This window comes from Nerophis ophidion, linkage group LG08, assembly GCF_033978795.1.
Source record: "Nerophis ophidion isolate RoL-2023_Sa linkage group LG08, RoL_Noph_v1.0, whole genome shotgun sequence".
Taxonomy (NCBI): Eukaryota; Metazoa; Chordata; class Actinopteri; order Syngnathiformes; family Syngnathidae; genus Nerophis; species Nerophis ophidion.
Window position 1 is genome coordinate 14,995,829 of NC_084618.1, and position 15,143 is coordinate 15,010,971.

A 15,143-nucleotide genomic window follows, 5' to 3' on the forward strand; every position below is an offset into this window, starting at 1 on the left:
CATGTTGTAGTTTAAATGTAGAATGCATAAAAAATAAAAACTTGAGTGGTCTTGTCATCTATAGGGGTTGTAAATGATGGCCAAATTTGGGAAGAAAAAAGTGCATTTCCGCTCTAAAGGGGGCGCTACACAGCCAATTTTTGAAGTTGGGTGGGAAAATAGTTGAGTTTAGGTGCAGGCTGCACGAAAGGTCACGCTGTGAAACAGCTGTGTGGAGGAGAGCCAGGAGTCAGGGGTCAACCCCTGTCTGGAATGAAAAAGTTGTAATCACCACTCTGATGCCTCGCCTGTCAATCACGCTGGCAGGTCTGAGCAGGGAGAGTCTGGCTCAATTACTCCAGCGTCGCCCCCCCCCGGCCGCAGAGACTTGAGGAAGAATGATTTGAGAAGCAATCAATAGAATTGTGGCCAGCACGATGATGTCTTTAGCAAAGTCCTGCCCATCGGGGAAATAAAGCCGCTGTGTTTTGACAGAAGCAGACATAATAAAAGGAAAACGGCCATCTTCTGCCGGAGACGTCACGGCTGCTGCGCGGGTTGCCAGAGGTATGCACTTTGGCAACCAGGAAGCTGCTCGGTGGCAACTAGCACACAGTGCGCCTTCCAACTTTCGAGGGGGGAGGGGGGCGGGGCCTGAAGCCATAGAAGTCACATGACCCGCAGACGTGGAGTCAGCAAAATATTACCAGATGAAGGATCATTTTATAATTAATGCAGAGGAGGAATCATTCTATGGAGGTTAATTTTTTACAATGAATGCAGAGGAGGAATCATTCTGTAGAGGTTCTTGTTTGTCTTACTACCCAAAAAACATTTGATGCTGAATTTTATGCTGAGGAATTTTTTTAATTTCGGGAACTTTTGAAGAAATGCTGAAAAAATGTGCTAGCAAAATGCACGAGATGAAAAATTCGGCGTAAAAAAATTCAGTGATTTATAATTCAGACACGGGAATCAATTCTACAGTTCTTAACAGCCTAGTGGGCGTGGCTTGCTAAGGCATTTCCCGCCCCGTCAGCAATTGTGCCCCACAAAGTCTGCCTGGTAACAAGTGACCACATGACCATTTTTCTTAACAATAAAGAGAGTTTAAAGTTTAAAAGTGTGGTGCGTGCGCCACTGGCTCCATTTAGTGGTACTCTCAAAAAACATTTGATGAAAGTACGGTGTTTTATATTTTCATATTCAAACAGTGTTACTGTTCAAACTGCGTGTAATGTTGCAGTGGCCAAAAATATGAAAAATACTTGTTTTTAATGACTACTCAGGCGTACTATGCCGCTATATTTGAACGTTGGTACTCGGAGAGCCAAGTGGTTTCCGGGTTGGTCTAAAGGGTGTTAGAACCTGGTACCGTCAACAAGGTCGGACGTACTTGTGGCCAATCTCGTGTGCGATGGTGAAGGCAGAACCCAGGCCTATGTCTTCGTTGATGCTGCAACTCCGCTCCGGCTCGCACATTCCGGCCACGGAGGCCAAGCCTGGACCAGAAAATGAAAATATATATATATTTTTTTTAAATGACAGTAAAATACAACAACTTGCTCATTCCTTGTCTTTTAAACGCCACTACAATTAAAGCTGCCCGCCATCAAACAATTGCGGAAGACGGGAGCACGTGCGATATCATTTACCACCACGCGGGGGCGATGTCTAGCCATGATCAGTTTGGATTGGAAGCAGATCCGATCATCTACAGTGAAGTAACGGCAGTTTGATCATCGATGGCGAGGACCGGTTCTTGACGATAGGCTCCGCCCACCATGAAGGGCTACCAATAGTTACTGACCCACCCGGCACTTCAGGGTGTGATCGTCGTCACTTCTACCAAGTTTGATCGAAATCTGAATTTGCGCAGCCAAGTTATAAACGTTGATAGTTTTGTGGCGAGCCATCAGATCAAAGTTTGGCGCTAGGCCACGCCCACATCATATGGCCAAGCCAAAATTCCTTCGCTGATTGGACTTTTTTTAACAAAATCCACAAAGTTCAGTGTGTCATGTTACGTGTGACCATGTTTGTTTACCTTTTGTGTTGGTTAAAAAAAAAAAAAAATCTGCACCATGACTAGGGAAGGTTGTTTGGATTGGGTCATATAGGTAAATGCTGTGCACTTGATTTCAAGAAAGCCCTTCAAACTGATGTTGTCCACAAATTGACATCGATCTGACTGCCAGACCCCGTCACCGGGGATTTACGGATTTTTCCAATTTTAAAAGTGGCGCTAGAATGCCATTTCTTTCAGTTCAGGGCCAGGAGCCCCAAAAATTGGTCCGGATTGGACGCGTTTGTAAAAATTATTATTATTATTATTATTAAATGAAGCAGTTTTAACAGGGCCTTCAAGCTTATTGCTGCTGGAATCAAACATTTTTGGGCACAATCAGAGCATCTTGGGCGGAAGTTCTGAAGAGTGTTTTGCATTTTTCCCATCATGCCTTGCAATGCCTTTAAACGGGTGTCATTTCAATTTTCTGTGCTGATTCGACTTTTTTAAAAATAATATCCACAAAGTTCAGTGTGTCGTGTTACGTGTGACCATGTTTGTTGACTTTTTGCGCTGGATAAAATAGTGTTTTTCTCCACTAGGACTAGGGAAGGTTGTTTGGATTGGGTCATGCAAGTAAATGTTGGCCACTTGATTTCAAGAAAGCTCACTTCAAACTAATGTTGTCCACAAATTGACATCTATCTGACTGCCAGACCCGTCAAAGGGGATTTTCGGATTGTTCCAATTTTAAAAGTGGCGCTAGAAATCCATTTCTTTCAGTTAAGGACCAGGGTCCCCAAAAATATCAGATTTTTCTCCAAATTGGACGTGTTTGCAAAAATTATTAATTATATTTTTATTAAAAAAAGTAGTTATTTTTATTAAACAAAATAGTTTTGACAGGGCCTTCATGCTTTCTGCTGCTCGAATCAAAAAATGTTAGCACAATCGGAGCATGTTGGACGGAAGTTATGAATGTGGAGAGTCTTTTGCATTTTTCCCATCATGCCTTGCAATGCCTTTGAATGGGTGTCACTTCAATTTTCTATGCTGATTGGACTTTAAAAAAAATAATATCCACAATGTTCAGTGTGTCATGTTACGTGTTTGCTGACTTTTTGCGCTGGTTGAATTTCTTTTTTTTTTTTGCGCCATGACTAGGGAAGGTTGTTAGGATTGGGCTCAAAAATGCATCAAAGTACAGACGAATAATAAAATGTTGCAGCTTTCTGCTGCTCTGGCCTGAATTAAAGCTCCAAAGAATCACTTAATTAAATACTGTATTGAAACAGTGCTACTGATCAAACTCTGTGTAATGTTAAAGTGGTGTTTTAATGAATACTTAGGCCTGCTATGCTACTGTATTTTAATGTAATTACAGTGGCACTTGGAGAGTCAAGTGTTTTCTGAAGTGGTCCCAAAAGTTTGACAACCACTGAGCTCGTCTAAAGGGAGGCCTTAGCTTAGCATCACATGCTAATTATTTTTGTTAGCATGTGAATTAACATGCGTTAGTTTGTGGTATTTAAGGGAGGCCTTAGCTTAGCATCACATGCTAATTATTTTTGTTAGCATGTGTATTAACATGCGTTAGTTTGTGGTATTTAATCGTTTACGTGGGAATTATGTGGCAAAGACGCAATTTGACGAATGAAAATAAGTTTTCTTTCACGTTTATGCACTCCCTTCCATTCGTTTGATATACTTTGATTGGATCTAAATTGACACTTTTTGCCCAGCTGTCGCGGTATTGGCTCATGAAAATACGTCTTAATGGAAACGTGCCTCACCGGCCCAGTTTTTGGTTTTATTTTCTTGGTTGAAGAGACCACGTAAGTTAGAAAAGCGTGGTCCAGAGTGAGGTTTGGCCCGGACGCTGCACTGGTGGGTACGGTGGAAACGAGCGAGGTTTGTACGTCTCCATCCGGCCAAGGAAGGAAACCTAGGAGCCGCCGCGCCCGAAAAGCTGTCATGAAGAAAAAAAAAATATATATATATATCTTTTCTTCATTTGGGAGCTGGCGAAAGAGGAGGAGGCCGAGGCTGTTTGGACTCTGAGCCCTCCTGCAATCCAGGTGTCACAAGTCCTTTCTTCCCCAAAAAGCCGGAGAGGTCAGATAGGGAGACCGGAGGCAATCCTTCACAGATTACATCTACAGGTGAGTGGATCAGGTGACAGCACAAAGCAGGTGTGTGTGTGCGTGTCGGGGGATGGGTAAAGTGTCGAACTGCGAAACAGGCTTGTAGGGATGAAATAGCCTCTGTGTGTTTTTCTGACCTAATGTATGATTAATATACATTACATAGTGTATATATATATATACATACACACATACACACATTTATACATACATATATACACACATAAACATACATACAGTACATATAGAGTGAATATACATAAATATATACACATTTGTACATACATACACACATATATACATACATATATATGTACATATATGAATATAAAATGTATATACTTACACATATGTACATACATACATATGTATACATACATACATACATACATATATACACACATATGTACATATGTACACACACATATGTACAGTGGAGCAAAAAGTATTTAGTCAGCCAGCGATTGTGCAAGTTCTCCCACTTAAAATGATGACAAGAGGTCTGTAATTTTCATCATAGGTACACTTCAACTGTGAGATAGAATGTGAAAAAAAAATCCAGGAATTCACATTGTAGGAATTTTAAATATATTATTTGTATATTTTGGTGGAAAATAAGTATTTGGTCAAACATTCAAAGCTCTCACTGATGAAAGGAGGTTTTGGCTCAAAATCTCACGATACATGGCCCCATTCATTCTTTCCTTAACACGGATCAATCGTCCTGTAACCTTAGTAGAAAAACAGCCCCAAAGCATGTTTCCACCCCCATGCTTCACAGTAGGTATGGTGTTCTTGGGATGCAACTCAGTATTCTTCTTCCTCCAAACTCGACGAGTTGAGTTTATACCAAAAAGTTCTATTTTGGTTTCATCTGACCACATGACATTCTCCCAATCCTGTGCTGTATCATCCATGTATCCATTTTGGTATAAACTCAACTCCTCGTGTTTGGAGGAAGAAGAATACTGAGTTGCATCCCAAGAACACCATACCTACTGTGAAGCATGGGGGTGGAAACATCTTGCTTTGGGGCTGTTTTTCTGCTAAGGGGACAGGACGATTGATCTGTGTCCTCCTTCCATCAGTAAGAGCTTTAAATGGTTGACCAAATACTTATTTTCCACCATAATTTACAAATAAATTCTTTAAAATTCCTACAATGTGAATTCCTGGATTTTTTTTTCACATTCTGTCTCTCACAGTTGAAGTGTACATATGATGACAATTACAGACCTCTGTCATCATTTTAAGTGGGAGAACTTGCACAATCGCTGGCTGACTAAATACTTTTTTGCCCCACTGTATATATATACATATATACATATACACATACACACATATATACATACATACATACATATGTATGTATGTACACACATACATACACACATACTGTATGTACATATGTAAATATATATATTTACATATATATACATACATACATATATGTACATACATACATAAATACATATGTAAATATGTATACCGGTATATACATATATATACATACACGTATGTACATACATACGTACATACACACGCACACACATATACATATATATATATATATATATATATATATATATATATATATATATATATATATATATGTATATATATATATATCTGTATAGAAAAAATAAATGACAATGCATAAGTCAGTAAAAAATTAGTGATGAGATGCCGACTTGTGTTGTCGCTGACAAAGTGTTACATCCTGCCAACTTGGGCACATTTAAAAAGTGAGAATTATTCATTCTTATAAAAAGTGTTGCAGGTAGCAGAAGTTGTGATGCTAAAAGTACTCAGTGAGTTGGTGTTGGCCTTTCTTTGCTCATGTTTACAGTTCGCCTGCACAATCCCTTTAAATGGAACAGCCTTGTAGTGGGAGACACAAACACACACACACACGCACACACACCCTGCCATGTTTGCATGGACTCCCTGCTGTGCGGCGGCTAAAAGCGGCGCGGCCTTTTGTATCCTCTTTGCTAAGAGGCTAAACAAGAATAGACTCGCAGATCAGGAGGAGAGGAGAGGAGCCTGAAGGTGAAGAAAGAAGGAAGGCGGAAGGCTACTTTGCCATTACTCGCAAGAATGTGTGTGTGTGTGCGTGTGTGTGTGTGTGAGAGTTGTTTTGTTAACACCGGCTCGGACTGTGTATTATCTCCAGCCCCGTGATTACTCCGCAACCCCAAAGGTCAGCGATCTGACCCCTGGAGCATGATCCCCCGACAAGGTGAAGGGGGGCAGGAGAAGCTTGGACACGGACGAGGATGCCGAGCAGATGCAATTAAAGCGAGCGGGGGAATGTGACGAATGCGGTCAATCTGTCAGAACATCACCTGCCAGACATTCTGTGGTGCCTGCAGGGCCTCCTTCTGGGCCAACATGGACGCCCTGGTTGGAGGTGCTAAACTGCTGCTAACACTTCCTCCCTGCTGCAAAAGGACTTTTTCATCATAATCATCTGTGTCTTCAGGCCCATGCTACTCGAACTAGAAAGCTGAGGGGGGGCGTGAGAGGCATTAGCGCAATAGGGTATACTGTATTTTGACACATACAAAAAAATAAATGTTCCCTTTGGGGGTGCGTGAGAAGCATTAGCGTAATAGTGCATACTGTATTTTGACACAGACAAATAAACCTTCACTTCAGGGGGGCGTGAGAGGCATTAACACAATAGTGTATACTGTATTTTGACACAGACAAATAAACCTTTACTTCGGGGGGGGGCGTGAGAGGCATTAGCACAATAGTGTATACTGTATTTTGACACAGACAAATAAACCTTCACTTCAGGGTGTGGGGGGGGCGTGAGAGGCATTAGCACAATAGTGCATACTGTATTTTGACACACACAAAAAATAAATGTTCACTTTGGGTGTGTGTGAGAAGCTTTAGCGTAATAGTGCATACTGTATTTTGACACAGACAAATAAACCTTCACTTCGGGGGGCGTGAGAGGCATTAGCACAATAGTGTATACTGTATTTTGACACAGACAAATAAACCTTCACTTCAGGGGGGGCGTGAAAAGCATTAGCACAATAGTGTATACTGTATTTTGACACAGATAAATAAACCTTACTTCGGGGGGGGGGCGTGAGAGGCATTAGCACAATAGTGTATACTGTATTTTGACACAGACAAATAAACGTTCACTTCGGGGGGGCGCGAGAGGCATTAAAACAATAGTATATACTGTATTTTGACACAGACAAATAAACATTCACTTCGGGGGGGGGGCGTGAGAGGCATTAGCGTAATGGTGTATACTGTATTTTGATACAGAAAAATAAGTAAATGTTCACTTTGGGGTGCGTGAGAGGCATTAGCGCAAAAGCGTCTATTGTATTTTGACACATACACACAAATAAACGTTCACTTTGGGGGGGGGGGGGGGCATGAGAGGCATCAGTGTAATAGAGTATACTGTAATTTCACACAGACAAATACATAAACGTTTACTTTGAGGGCGTGAAAGGCATTAGTGTAATAGTGTATACTGTATTTTGACACAGACAAATAAACGATCACTTAGGGGGGCGTGAGAGGCATTAGCGTAATAGTGTAAATTGTATTTTGATACAGGAAAATAAGTAAATGTTCACTTTGGGGTGCGTGAGAGGCATTAGCGCAAAAGCGTCTATTGTATTTTGACACATACACACAAATAAACATTCACCTTGGGGGGGCATGAGAGGCATCAGTGTAATAGAGTATACTGTAATTTGACACAGACAAATATATAAACATTTACTTTGAGGGCGTGAGAGGCATTAGTGTAAGTGTATACTGTATTTTGACACAGACAAATAAACGATCACTTAGGGGGACGTGAGAGGCATTAGCGTAATAGTGTAAATTGTATTTTGATACAGAAAAATAAGTAAATGTTCACTTTGGGGTGCGTGAGAGGCATTAGCGCAAAAGTGTCTACTGTATTTTGACACATACAAACAAATAAACGTTTACTTTGGGGGGGCGTGAGAGGCATCAGAGTAATAGTATATACTGTAATTTGACACAGACAAATACATAAACGTTCACTTTGGGGGCGTGAGACGCATTAGCGTAATAGTGTATTTTGACACAGACAAATAAACGATCACTTAGGGGGGGGTGAGAGGCATTAGCGTAATAGTGTCTACTGTATTTTGACACAGACAAATAAACCTTCACTTCAGGGGGGGGAGGGGCATTAGCGTAATAGTGTAAACTGTATTTTGATACAGAAAAATAAGTAAATGTTCACTTTGGGGTGCGTGAGAGGCATTAGCGCAAAAGCGTCTATTGTATTTTGACACATACAAACAAATAAACGTTCACTTTGGGGTGCGTGACAGGCATTGGCGCAAAAGCGTCTTTTGTATTTTGACACATACAAACAAATAAAAGTTCACTTTGGGGGGACGTGAGAGGCATCAGCGTAATAGTGTATACTGTAATTTGACACGGACAAAAACGATCACTTAGGGGGGTGTGAGAGGCATTAGCGTAATAGTGTCTACTGTATTTTGACACAGACAAATAAACCTTCACTTCGGGGGGGAGGGGCATTAGCGTAGTAGTGTAAACTGTATTTTGATACAGAAAAATAAGTAAATGTTCACTTTGGGGTGCGTGAGAGGCATTAGCGCAAAAGCGTCTATTGCATTTTGACACATACAAACAAATAAACGTTCACTTTGGGGGGACGTGAGAGGCATCAGCGTAATAGTGTATACTGTATTTTGACACAGACAAATAAACGATCACTTTGGGGGGCGTGAGAGGCATTAGCATAGTAGTGTATACTGTATTTTGACACAGACAAATAAACGTTCACTTTGGGGGGGCGCGAGAGGCATTAGCGTTATATTGTATACTGTATTTTGACATAGACAACTGAGCAATGTTTTTTTGTTTTGTTTTTTTGATAAGGCTTCGCTACACGTCGTCAATTAAAATGTACATCTCAGTTACCATGAATTGATTAACGTGGACCCCGACTTAAACAAGTTGAAAAACTTATTGGGGTGTTACTATTTAGTGGTCAATTGTAGGGTACATGTACTGTACTGTGCAATCTACTAATAAAAGTATCAATCAATCAAAAGTCAGTCGGGTCAGTTCCAGACGTGAGAGCTGTAAGTTTGATGCTTTTGTTTCTCCTTGGTGAATATGCTCAGCCACCGTGTTGTTGCTAACATGCGAGTGTCACATAGAAACAGTCCCCCACTCACCTAAGGTTCCACAGGGCTTGTTCTTGTAGGTGCAGATGTCGTACCTGCAGCACAGGTGAGAGACATGTGATTATATTGCTGAATGGGCAAAGACCGTGGACCCTGCCAGTCTTGTGACGCCACTAATCTGCTACATGGTGCACCATGCATCATCCATCTGCTACATGGTGCACCATGCATCATCCATCTGTTGAAGCTTTTCATCTTTCAAAAAAACCAAACCTAAGCCACGGCAAATTTGAGGTGGCCTTCGTGTACAACCACATTCTTGGAAGCACTTTGTTGGCAGCTGACTTGTCTTTTCTCTAAACGTTGTGACGGTTTCACATTTAAAGCAACATGTGTCAAACTCAAGGCCCGGCGGCCTGACCTGGCCCCAAACTTAATTTAAAGTGACCTTTTACATATTGGCCTTTACATCATTTAATGTGGACTTTACCATCGTTTAATGTGGTTATTACATTGTTTAATGTTGCCTTTCACATCTTATAATGTGGCCTTTTACATCATTTAATTTGGCCTTTTACATCATTTAATGAGGCCTTTTACATATTTTAACATGGTCTTTTACATTTTTTTATTAAGCCTTTTACATCATGTAAAATGGCCTTTTACATCATTTAATGTGGCCTTTTACATCTTCTAAAATGGCCTATTACATCATTTAACGTGACGTTTTACAACGTTAAACGTGTTCTTTTACATCATTTGTGTGGCCTTTTCATAATTTAAAGTGGTCTTTTACATAATTTACTGTGGACTTTCACATCATTTAATGTGGTCCGACACGTCATTTACGTGGCCTTTCATGTTATATATTGTGGTCTTTCACATCATTTGACGTGGTCTGACATGTCATTTAATGTGGCCCTTCACATCATATAAGGCAGTCTGCCACATGGTTTGATAATGGATCCAGATGTGGACAGTATTCAGTAGTATCAGTACAGATGTGGCCAGTATTTAGAGTGGTATCAGTACAGATGTGGCTAGTATTCAGAGTGGTATCAGTACAGATGTGAATAGTATTCAGAGTGGTATCAGTACAGATGTGAATTGTATTCAGAGTGGTATCAGTACAGATGTGGCTAGTATTCAGAGTGGTATCAGTACAGATGTGGATAGTATTCAGAGTGGTATCAGTACAGATGTGGATAGTATTCAGAGTGGTATCAGTACAGATGTGGCTAGTATTCAGAGTGGTATCAGTACAGATGTGAATAGTATTCAGAGTGGTATCAGTACAGATGTGGATAGTATTCAGAGTGGTATCAGTACAGATGTGGCTAGTATTCAGAGTGGTATCAGTACAGATGTGGATAGTATTCAGAGTGGTATCAGTACAGATGTAGATAGTATTCAGAGTGGTATCAGTACATTTGTGAATAGAATTCCGAGTGGTATCAGTACAGATGTGGATAGTATTCAGAGTGGTATCAGTACAGACGTGGATAGTATTCAGAGTGGTATCAGTACAGATGTGAATAGTATTCAGAGTGGTATCAGTACAGATGTGGCTAGTATTCAGAGTGGTATCAGTACAGATGTGGATAGTATTCAGAGTGGTATCAGTACAGATGTGAATAGTATTCAGAGTGGTATCAGTACAGATGTGAATAGTATTCAGAGTGGTATCAGTACAGATGTGGCTAGTATTCAGAGTGGTATCAGTACAGATGTGGATAGTATTCAGAGTGGTGTCAGTACAGATGTGAATAGTATTCAGAGTGGTATCAGTACAGATGTGAATAGTATTCAGAGTGGTATCAGTACAGATGTGGCTAGTATTCAGAGTGGTATCAGTATAGATGTGAATAGTATTCAGAGTGGTGTCAGTACAGATGTGGATAGTATTCAGAGTGGTATCAGTACAGATGTGAATAGTATTCAGAGTGGTATCAGTACAGATGTGAATAGTATTCAGAGTGGTATCAGTACAGATGTGGATAGTATTCAGAGTGGTATCAGTACAGATGTGGATAGTATTCAGAGTGGTATCAGTACAGATGTGGCTAGTATTCACAGTGGTATCAGTACAGATGTGGATAGTATTCAGAGTGGTATCAGTACAGATGTGGATAGTATTCAGAGTGGTATCAGTACAGATGTGAATAGTATTCAGAGTGGTATCAGTACAGATGTGGCTAGTATTCACAGTGGTATCAGTACAGATGTGAATAGTATTCAGAGTGGTATCAGTACAGATGTGGATAGTATTCAGAGTGGTATCAGTACAGATGTGGATAGTTTTCAGAGTGGTATCAGTACAGATGTGGATAGTATTCAGAGTGGTATCAGTACAGATGTGAATAGTATTCAGAATGGTATAAGTACAGATGTGGCTAGTATTCAGAGTGGTATCAGTACAGATGTGGATAGTATTCAGAGTGGTATCAGTACAGATGTGGATAGTATTCAGAGTGGTATCAGTACAGATGTGAATAGTATTCAGAGTGGTATCAGTACAGATGTGGCTAGTATTCCGAGTGGTATCAGTACAGATGTGAATAGTATTCAGAGTGGTATCAGTACAGATGTGAATAGTATTCAGAGTGGTGTCAGTATACAAAGATTAAACAGATTGAGTTGTAGAATGTTTGCAGTGTGACATCACTAAAAGTAGAAACATCATCCTGCCGCCAACACGCTGAAGTCAAAGCGTCCTGGCAACAAGACGGCAAATAACCACACAATGTTTGGCTAGCTTCATATCCCCCCCCCCTCACCCCCTCACTCTCTCACCCCCTCACCGTGTGATGAGCACGGCGTTGTCGTGGTGAGCCACGCCGTTCTCGGGGATGCTGTTGCCGTCGCTGTGATGGGACAGGATGGACTTCTGCCATTTGCAGAAACTGTCCAGGGACTTGTCGGCATGGTGGTTGATCTCCAGGTTGGGCTGCGAGGGGGAAAGAGAGAAAAGAAAAGAGAGTCGACTGTCACGCTGCTAGTAAAGATATGTTGGAAGAGGTGATTTAAAAGTGGTTGAAGAGGGAGCAAGAGGGAAGTGGTGCCAAAGTTTGAGAGCAACAGCAGAAAATGCACAATTCCCTCTGGACTCTAGCTTTGGGACAACAGGAAGAAATTGCAAGATTTAGATGCGATTTGTGATTTTAACAGGGGCCAGGAAACGCCAGCATATAACCCCAATTCTTCAGAGTTTGCACTGGCTCCCTGTTCATTTTAGAATTGATTTTAAAACATTGCTGTTTGTTTTTAAATCTTTACATGGACTGGCACCTCAATATATCTCGGACCTTATCCAAATTTACATTCCTCGAGTCTGAGGTCCGAGAGCCAGTTCCAGCTCGTGGTGCCCAAGACCAGACTTAAGACCAGGGGAGACAGGGCCTTCTCTGTGGTCGGCCCTAAGCTCTGGAACACTCTGCCGCTCCATGTTCAAACTGCTTCCACAGTGGAGTGTTTTAAGTCTCGTCTTAAGACCCACTTTTATTCTTTGGCTTTTAACACTACGTGAGTTGTGTGGTCCTCTGTTCTCTGTTGTCCTCTGTGTTTTTTATACACTTTGATTTCTATTTTACTGTTTTAATTGATTTTACCTTTTAAAATAGTTTTTAATCATATTTGTTTTTATATTGTTTTTATTGGTTTTATATTTATTTATTTTTTGTTTTATTCAGTCATTGGTGAAGCATAATATATATATATATATATATATATATATTTTTTTTTTTAAATTTTATTTATTTATTTATTTTTATTTTTTTTTACAATTGTTTTTAACATGGCTGTGCGGCACTTTGGAAACGTTATTGTTGTTTAAATGTGCTATATAAATAAAGTGGATTTGATTGGATTGTGATGAAGATTTAGATTTTTAGATGTAAATCGGTTTTATTTGTGATTTAGGTTTTTAGATTTAGATGTGAATCAATTTTATTTGTGATTTAGATTTAGATTTTCAGATTCAGATGTGGATTCATTTTATTTGTGATTTAGATACAGATTTGGATTTTTAGATATACTGTAGATGTGACTCGATTTTATTTGTGCTCTTCCATTTACCTGTCTTGACAATGTGGACCTTGGAACGGACTATCTTTTAGGGAAGCACAAAAAAAAATGGAATCGTAGCAGCCTAATCATGACTCTAATTCATCCTGATTCTGAATTGACTTTTTTTTTTTAAATCGATATTTTCTTTAATTATTTTTTTTTTTTAACTTATTTTTAAAAAGCAAACTATTGCTTGGGATGGTTTCCTGTGGACGGGACTCTCGCTGCTGTCTTGGATCTGCTTTGAACTGAACTCTCGCGGCTGTGTTGGATCCACTATGGATTGAACTTTCACAGTATCATGTTAGACCCGCTCGACATCCATTGCTTTCGGTCCCCTAGAGGGGGGGAGGGCTTCCCCACATTTGAGGTCCTCTCCAAGGTTTCACATAGTCATCATTGTCACTGACGTCCCACTGGGTGTGAGTTTTCCTTGCCCTTATGTGGGTTCTTCCGAGGATGTCGTAGTCGTAGTGGTTTGTACAGTCCTTTGAAACATTTGTGATTTAGGGCTGTATAAATAAACATTGATTGATTGATTGATTGATTGATATTGTTAGGCGTCTCCATGCAGCCAGCAACCTGTTTTGTAAAATGTCATCATACATACATATATACATACATACACACATACATACACACATACACATATATATATATATATATATATATATATATATATACATATACACATACATATATATATATGTATATATATACATACATACACACATACATACATAAATATGTATAGATGTATGTATGTATATATATAAATGTGCATGTATATATATATATATTTTTTTTTTAATTATTATTATTATTTATATTTTACTTGTGGCGTGTGACTGCTGCTGTTTTTGTTTTATTTATTTCTGTAACTCTGTTTTGTTGCCAGGTCACACTTGGAAAAGAGATTTTCATCTAAAATATTTTTCTATCTGAGGGTTTTGATTTATTTGATTGATTGATTGATTGATTGATTGATTGATTGATTATGTTGCCCAAAGATTCACACCCTTAATATTTTATAGTTTTTATTGACACTTGCCGTGTGCAGTGGTGTGAGTATATGTATTTACTACCCATAATGCCACAAATACATGTCACCCTGGCTCATTAACTCATGATGATGGGACTATCTCTAACTGCAATTGTTTCTGATTCCATCATTTCCTTCTTGATAAGTCAAGTTTCTTTGTGAAATACAGCGATAAAGTTTCATAAATGAAGAAAAAAAAAAAGGTTTTGTTTTTCCTCACCTGATCTTCCGTGAGAATGATGAGGCGAGTCACGATGATGTTGACAACATTTCCGAGACTGGCATCACGGTAAAGTTTGGCAACCTGACCTCCAGAAAAGAAGAAAAGACAGAAAGTCAGACAAATTGTGTCCTGCAAAAATGGCCCCGGAGAAGCAGGATCAAACTTACAATGTTCATGACGGACAGGATGTAGTGCTCGATATCTTTGCGCCCGTGGTAGCCCACCATCATCTTGTCCGCCACCACTAGCGTCTCCACGAAGCGCTCGCTGCTGACGGAGCGCCTGCTTCGGTGTGTGCTGTTACGCTCTGGGGACGGGGCCTCGGCTCTGATGAGGTCTGGCAGACAGGAGTGGGGGGCACACTCAGTAAAACTGCTTACATTGTAGTCATTTTAGGGGGGGGCACTGTCACACCACAGTGAAAAGTAAAATACAATCAAAACCAAGCTTTGCTACACGTCTTTAATATATCGATGTGTTTGTTCGATTCATTGCATACAAC

General features: G+C 40.0%; 1 protein-coding gene across 3 annotated transcripts in view; it reads right to left on the bottom strand.

Moving 5' to 3' along the window:
• adamts6 (ADAM metallopeptidase with thrombospondin type 1 motif, 6) overlaps positions 1 to 15,143 on the bottom strand; it is a 108,194-nt gene that overhangs the window by 75,102 nt on the left and 17,949 nt on the right. For all 3 annotated transcript variants that reach the window (XM_061907799.1, XM_061907797.1, XM_061907798.1), the window contains exons 5-9: positions 14,809 to 14,978; positions 14,639 to 14,722; positions 12,113 to 12,258; positions 9,363 to 9,406; positions 1,376 to 1,481 (exon numbers count right to left, since the gene is read on the bottom strand). In XM_061907799.1, coding sequence (XP_061763783.1) covers positions 1,376 to 1,481; positions 9,363 to 9,406; positions 12,113 to 12,258; positions 14,639 to 14,722; positions 14,809 to 14,978 — 550 coding nt within the window. The remainder of the gene's footprint in view (positions 1 to 1,375; positions 1,482 to 9,362; positions 9,407 to 12,112; positions 12,259 to 14,638; positions 14,723 to 14,808; positions 14,979 to 15,143) is intronic.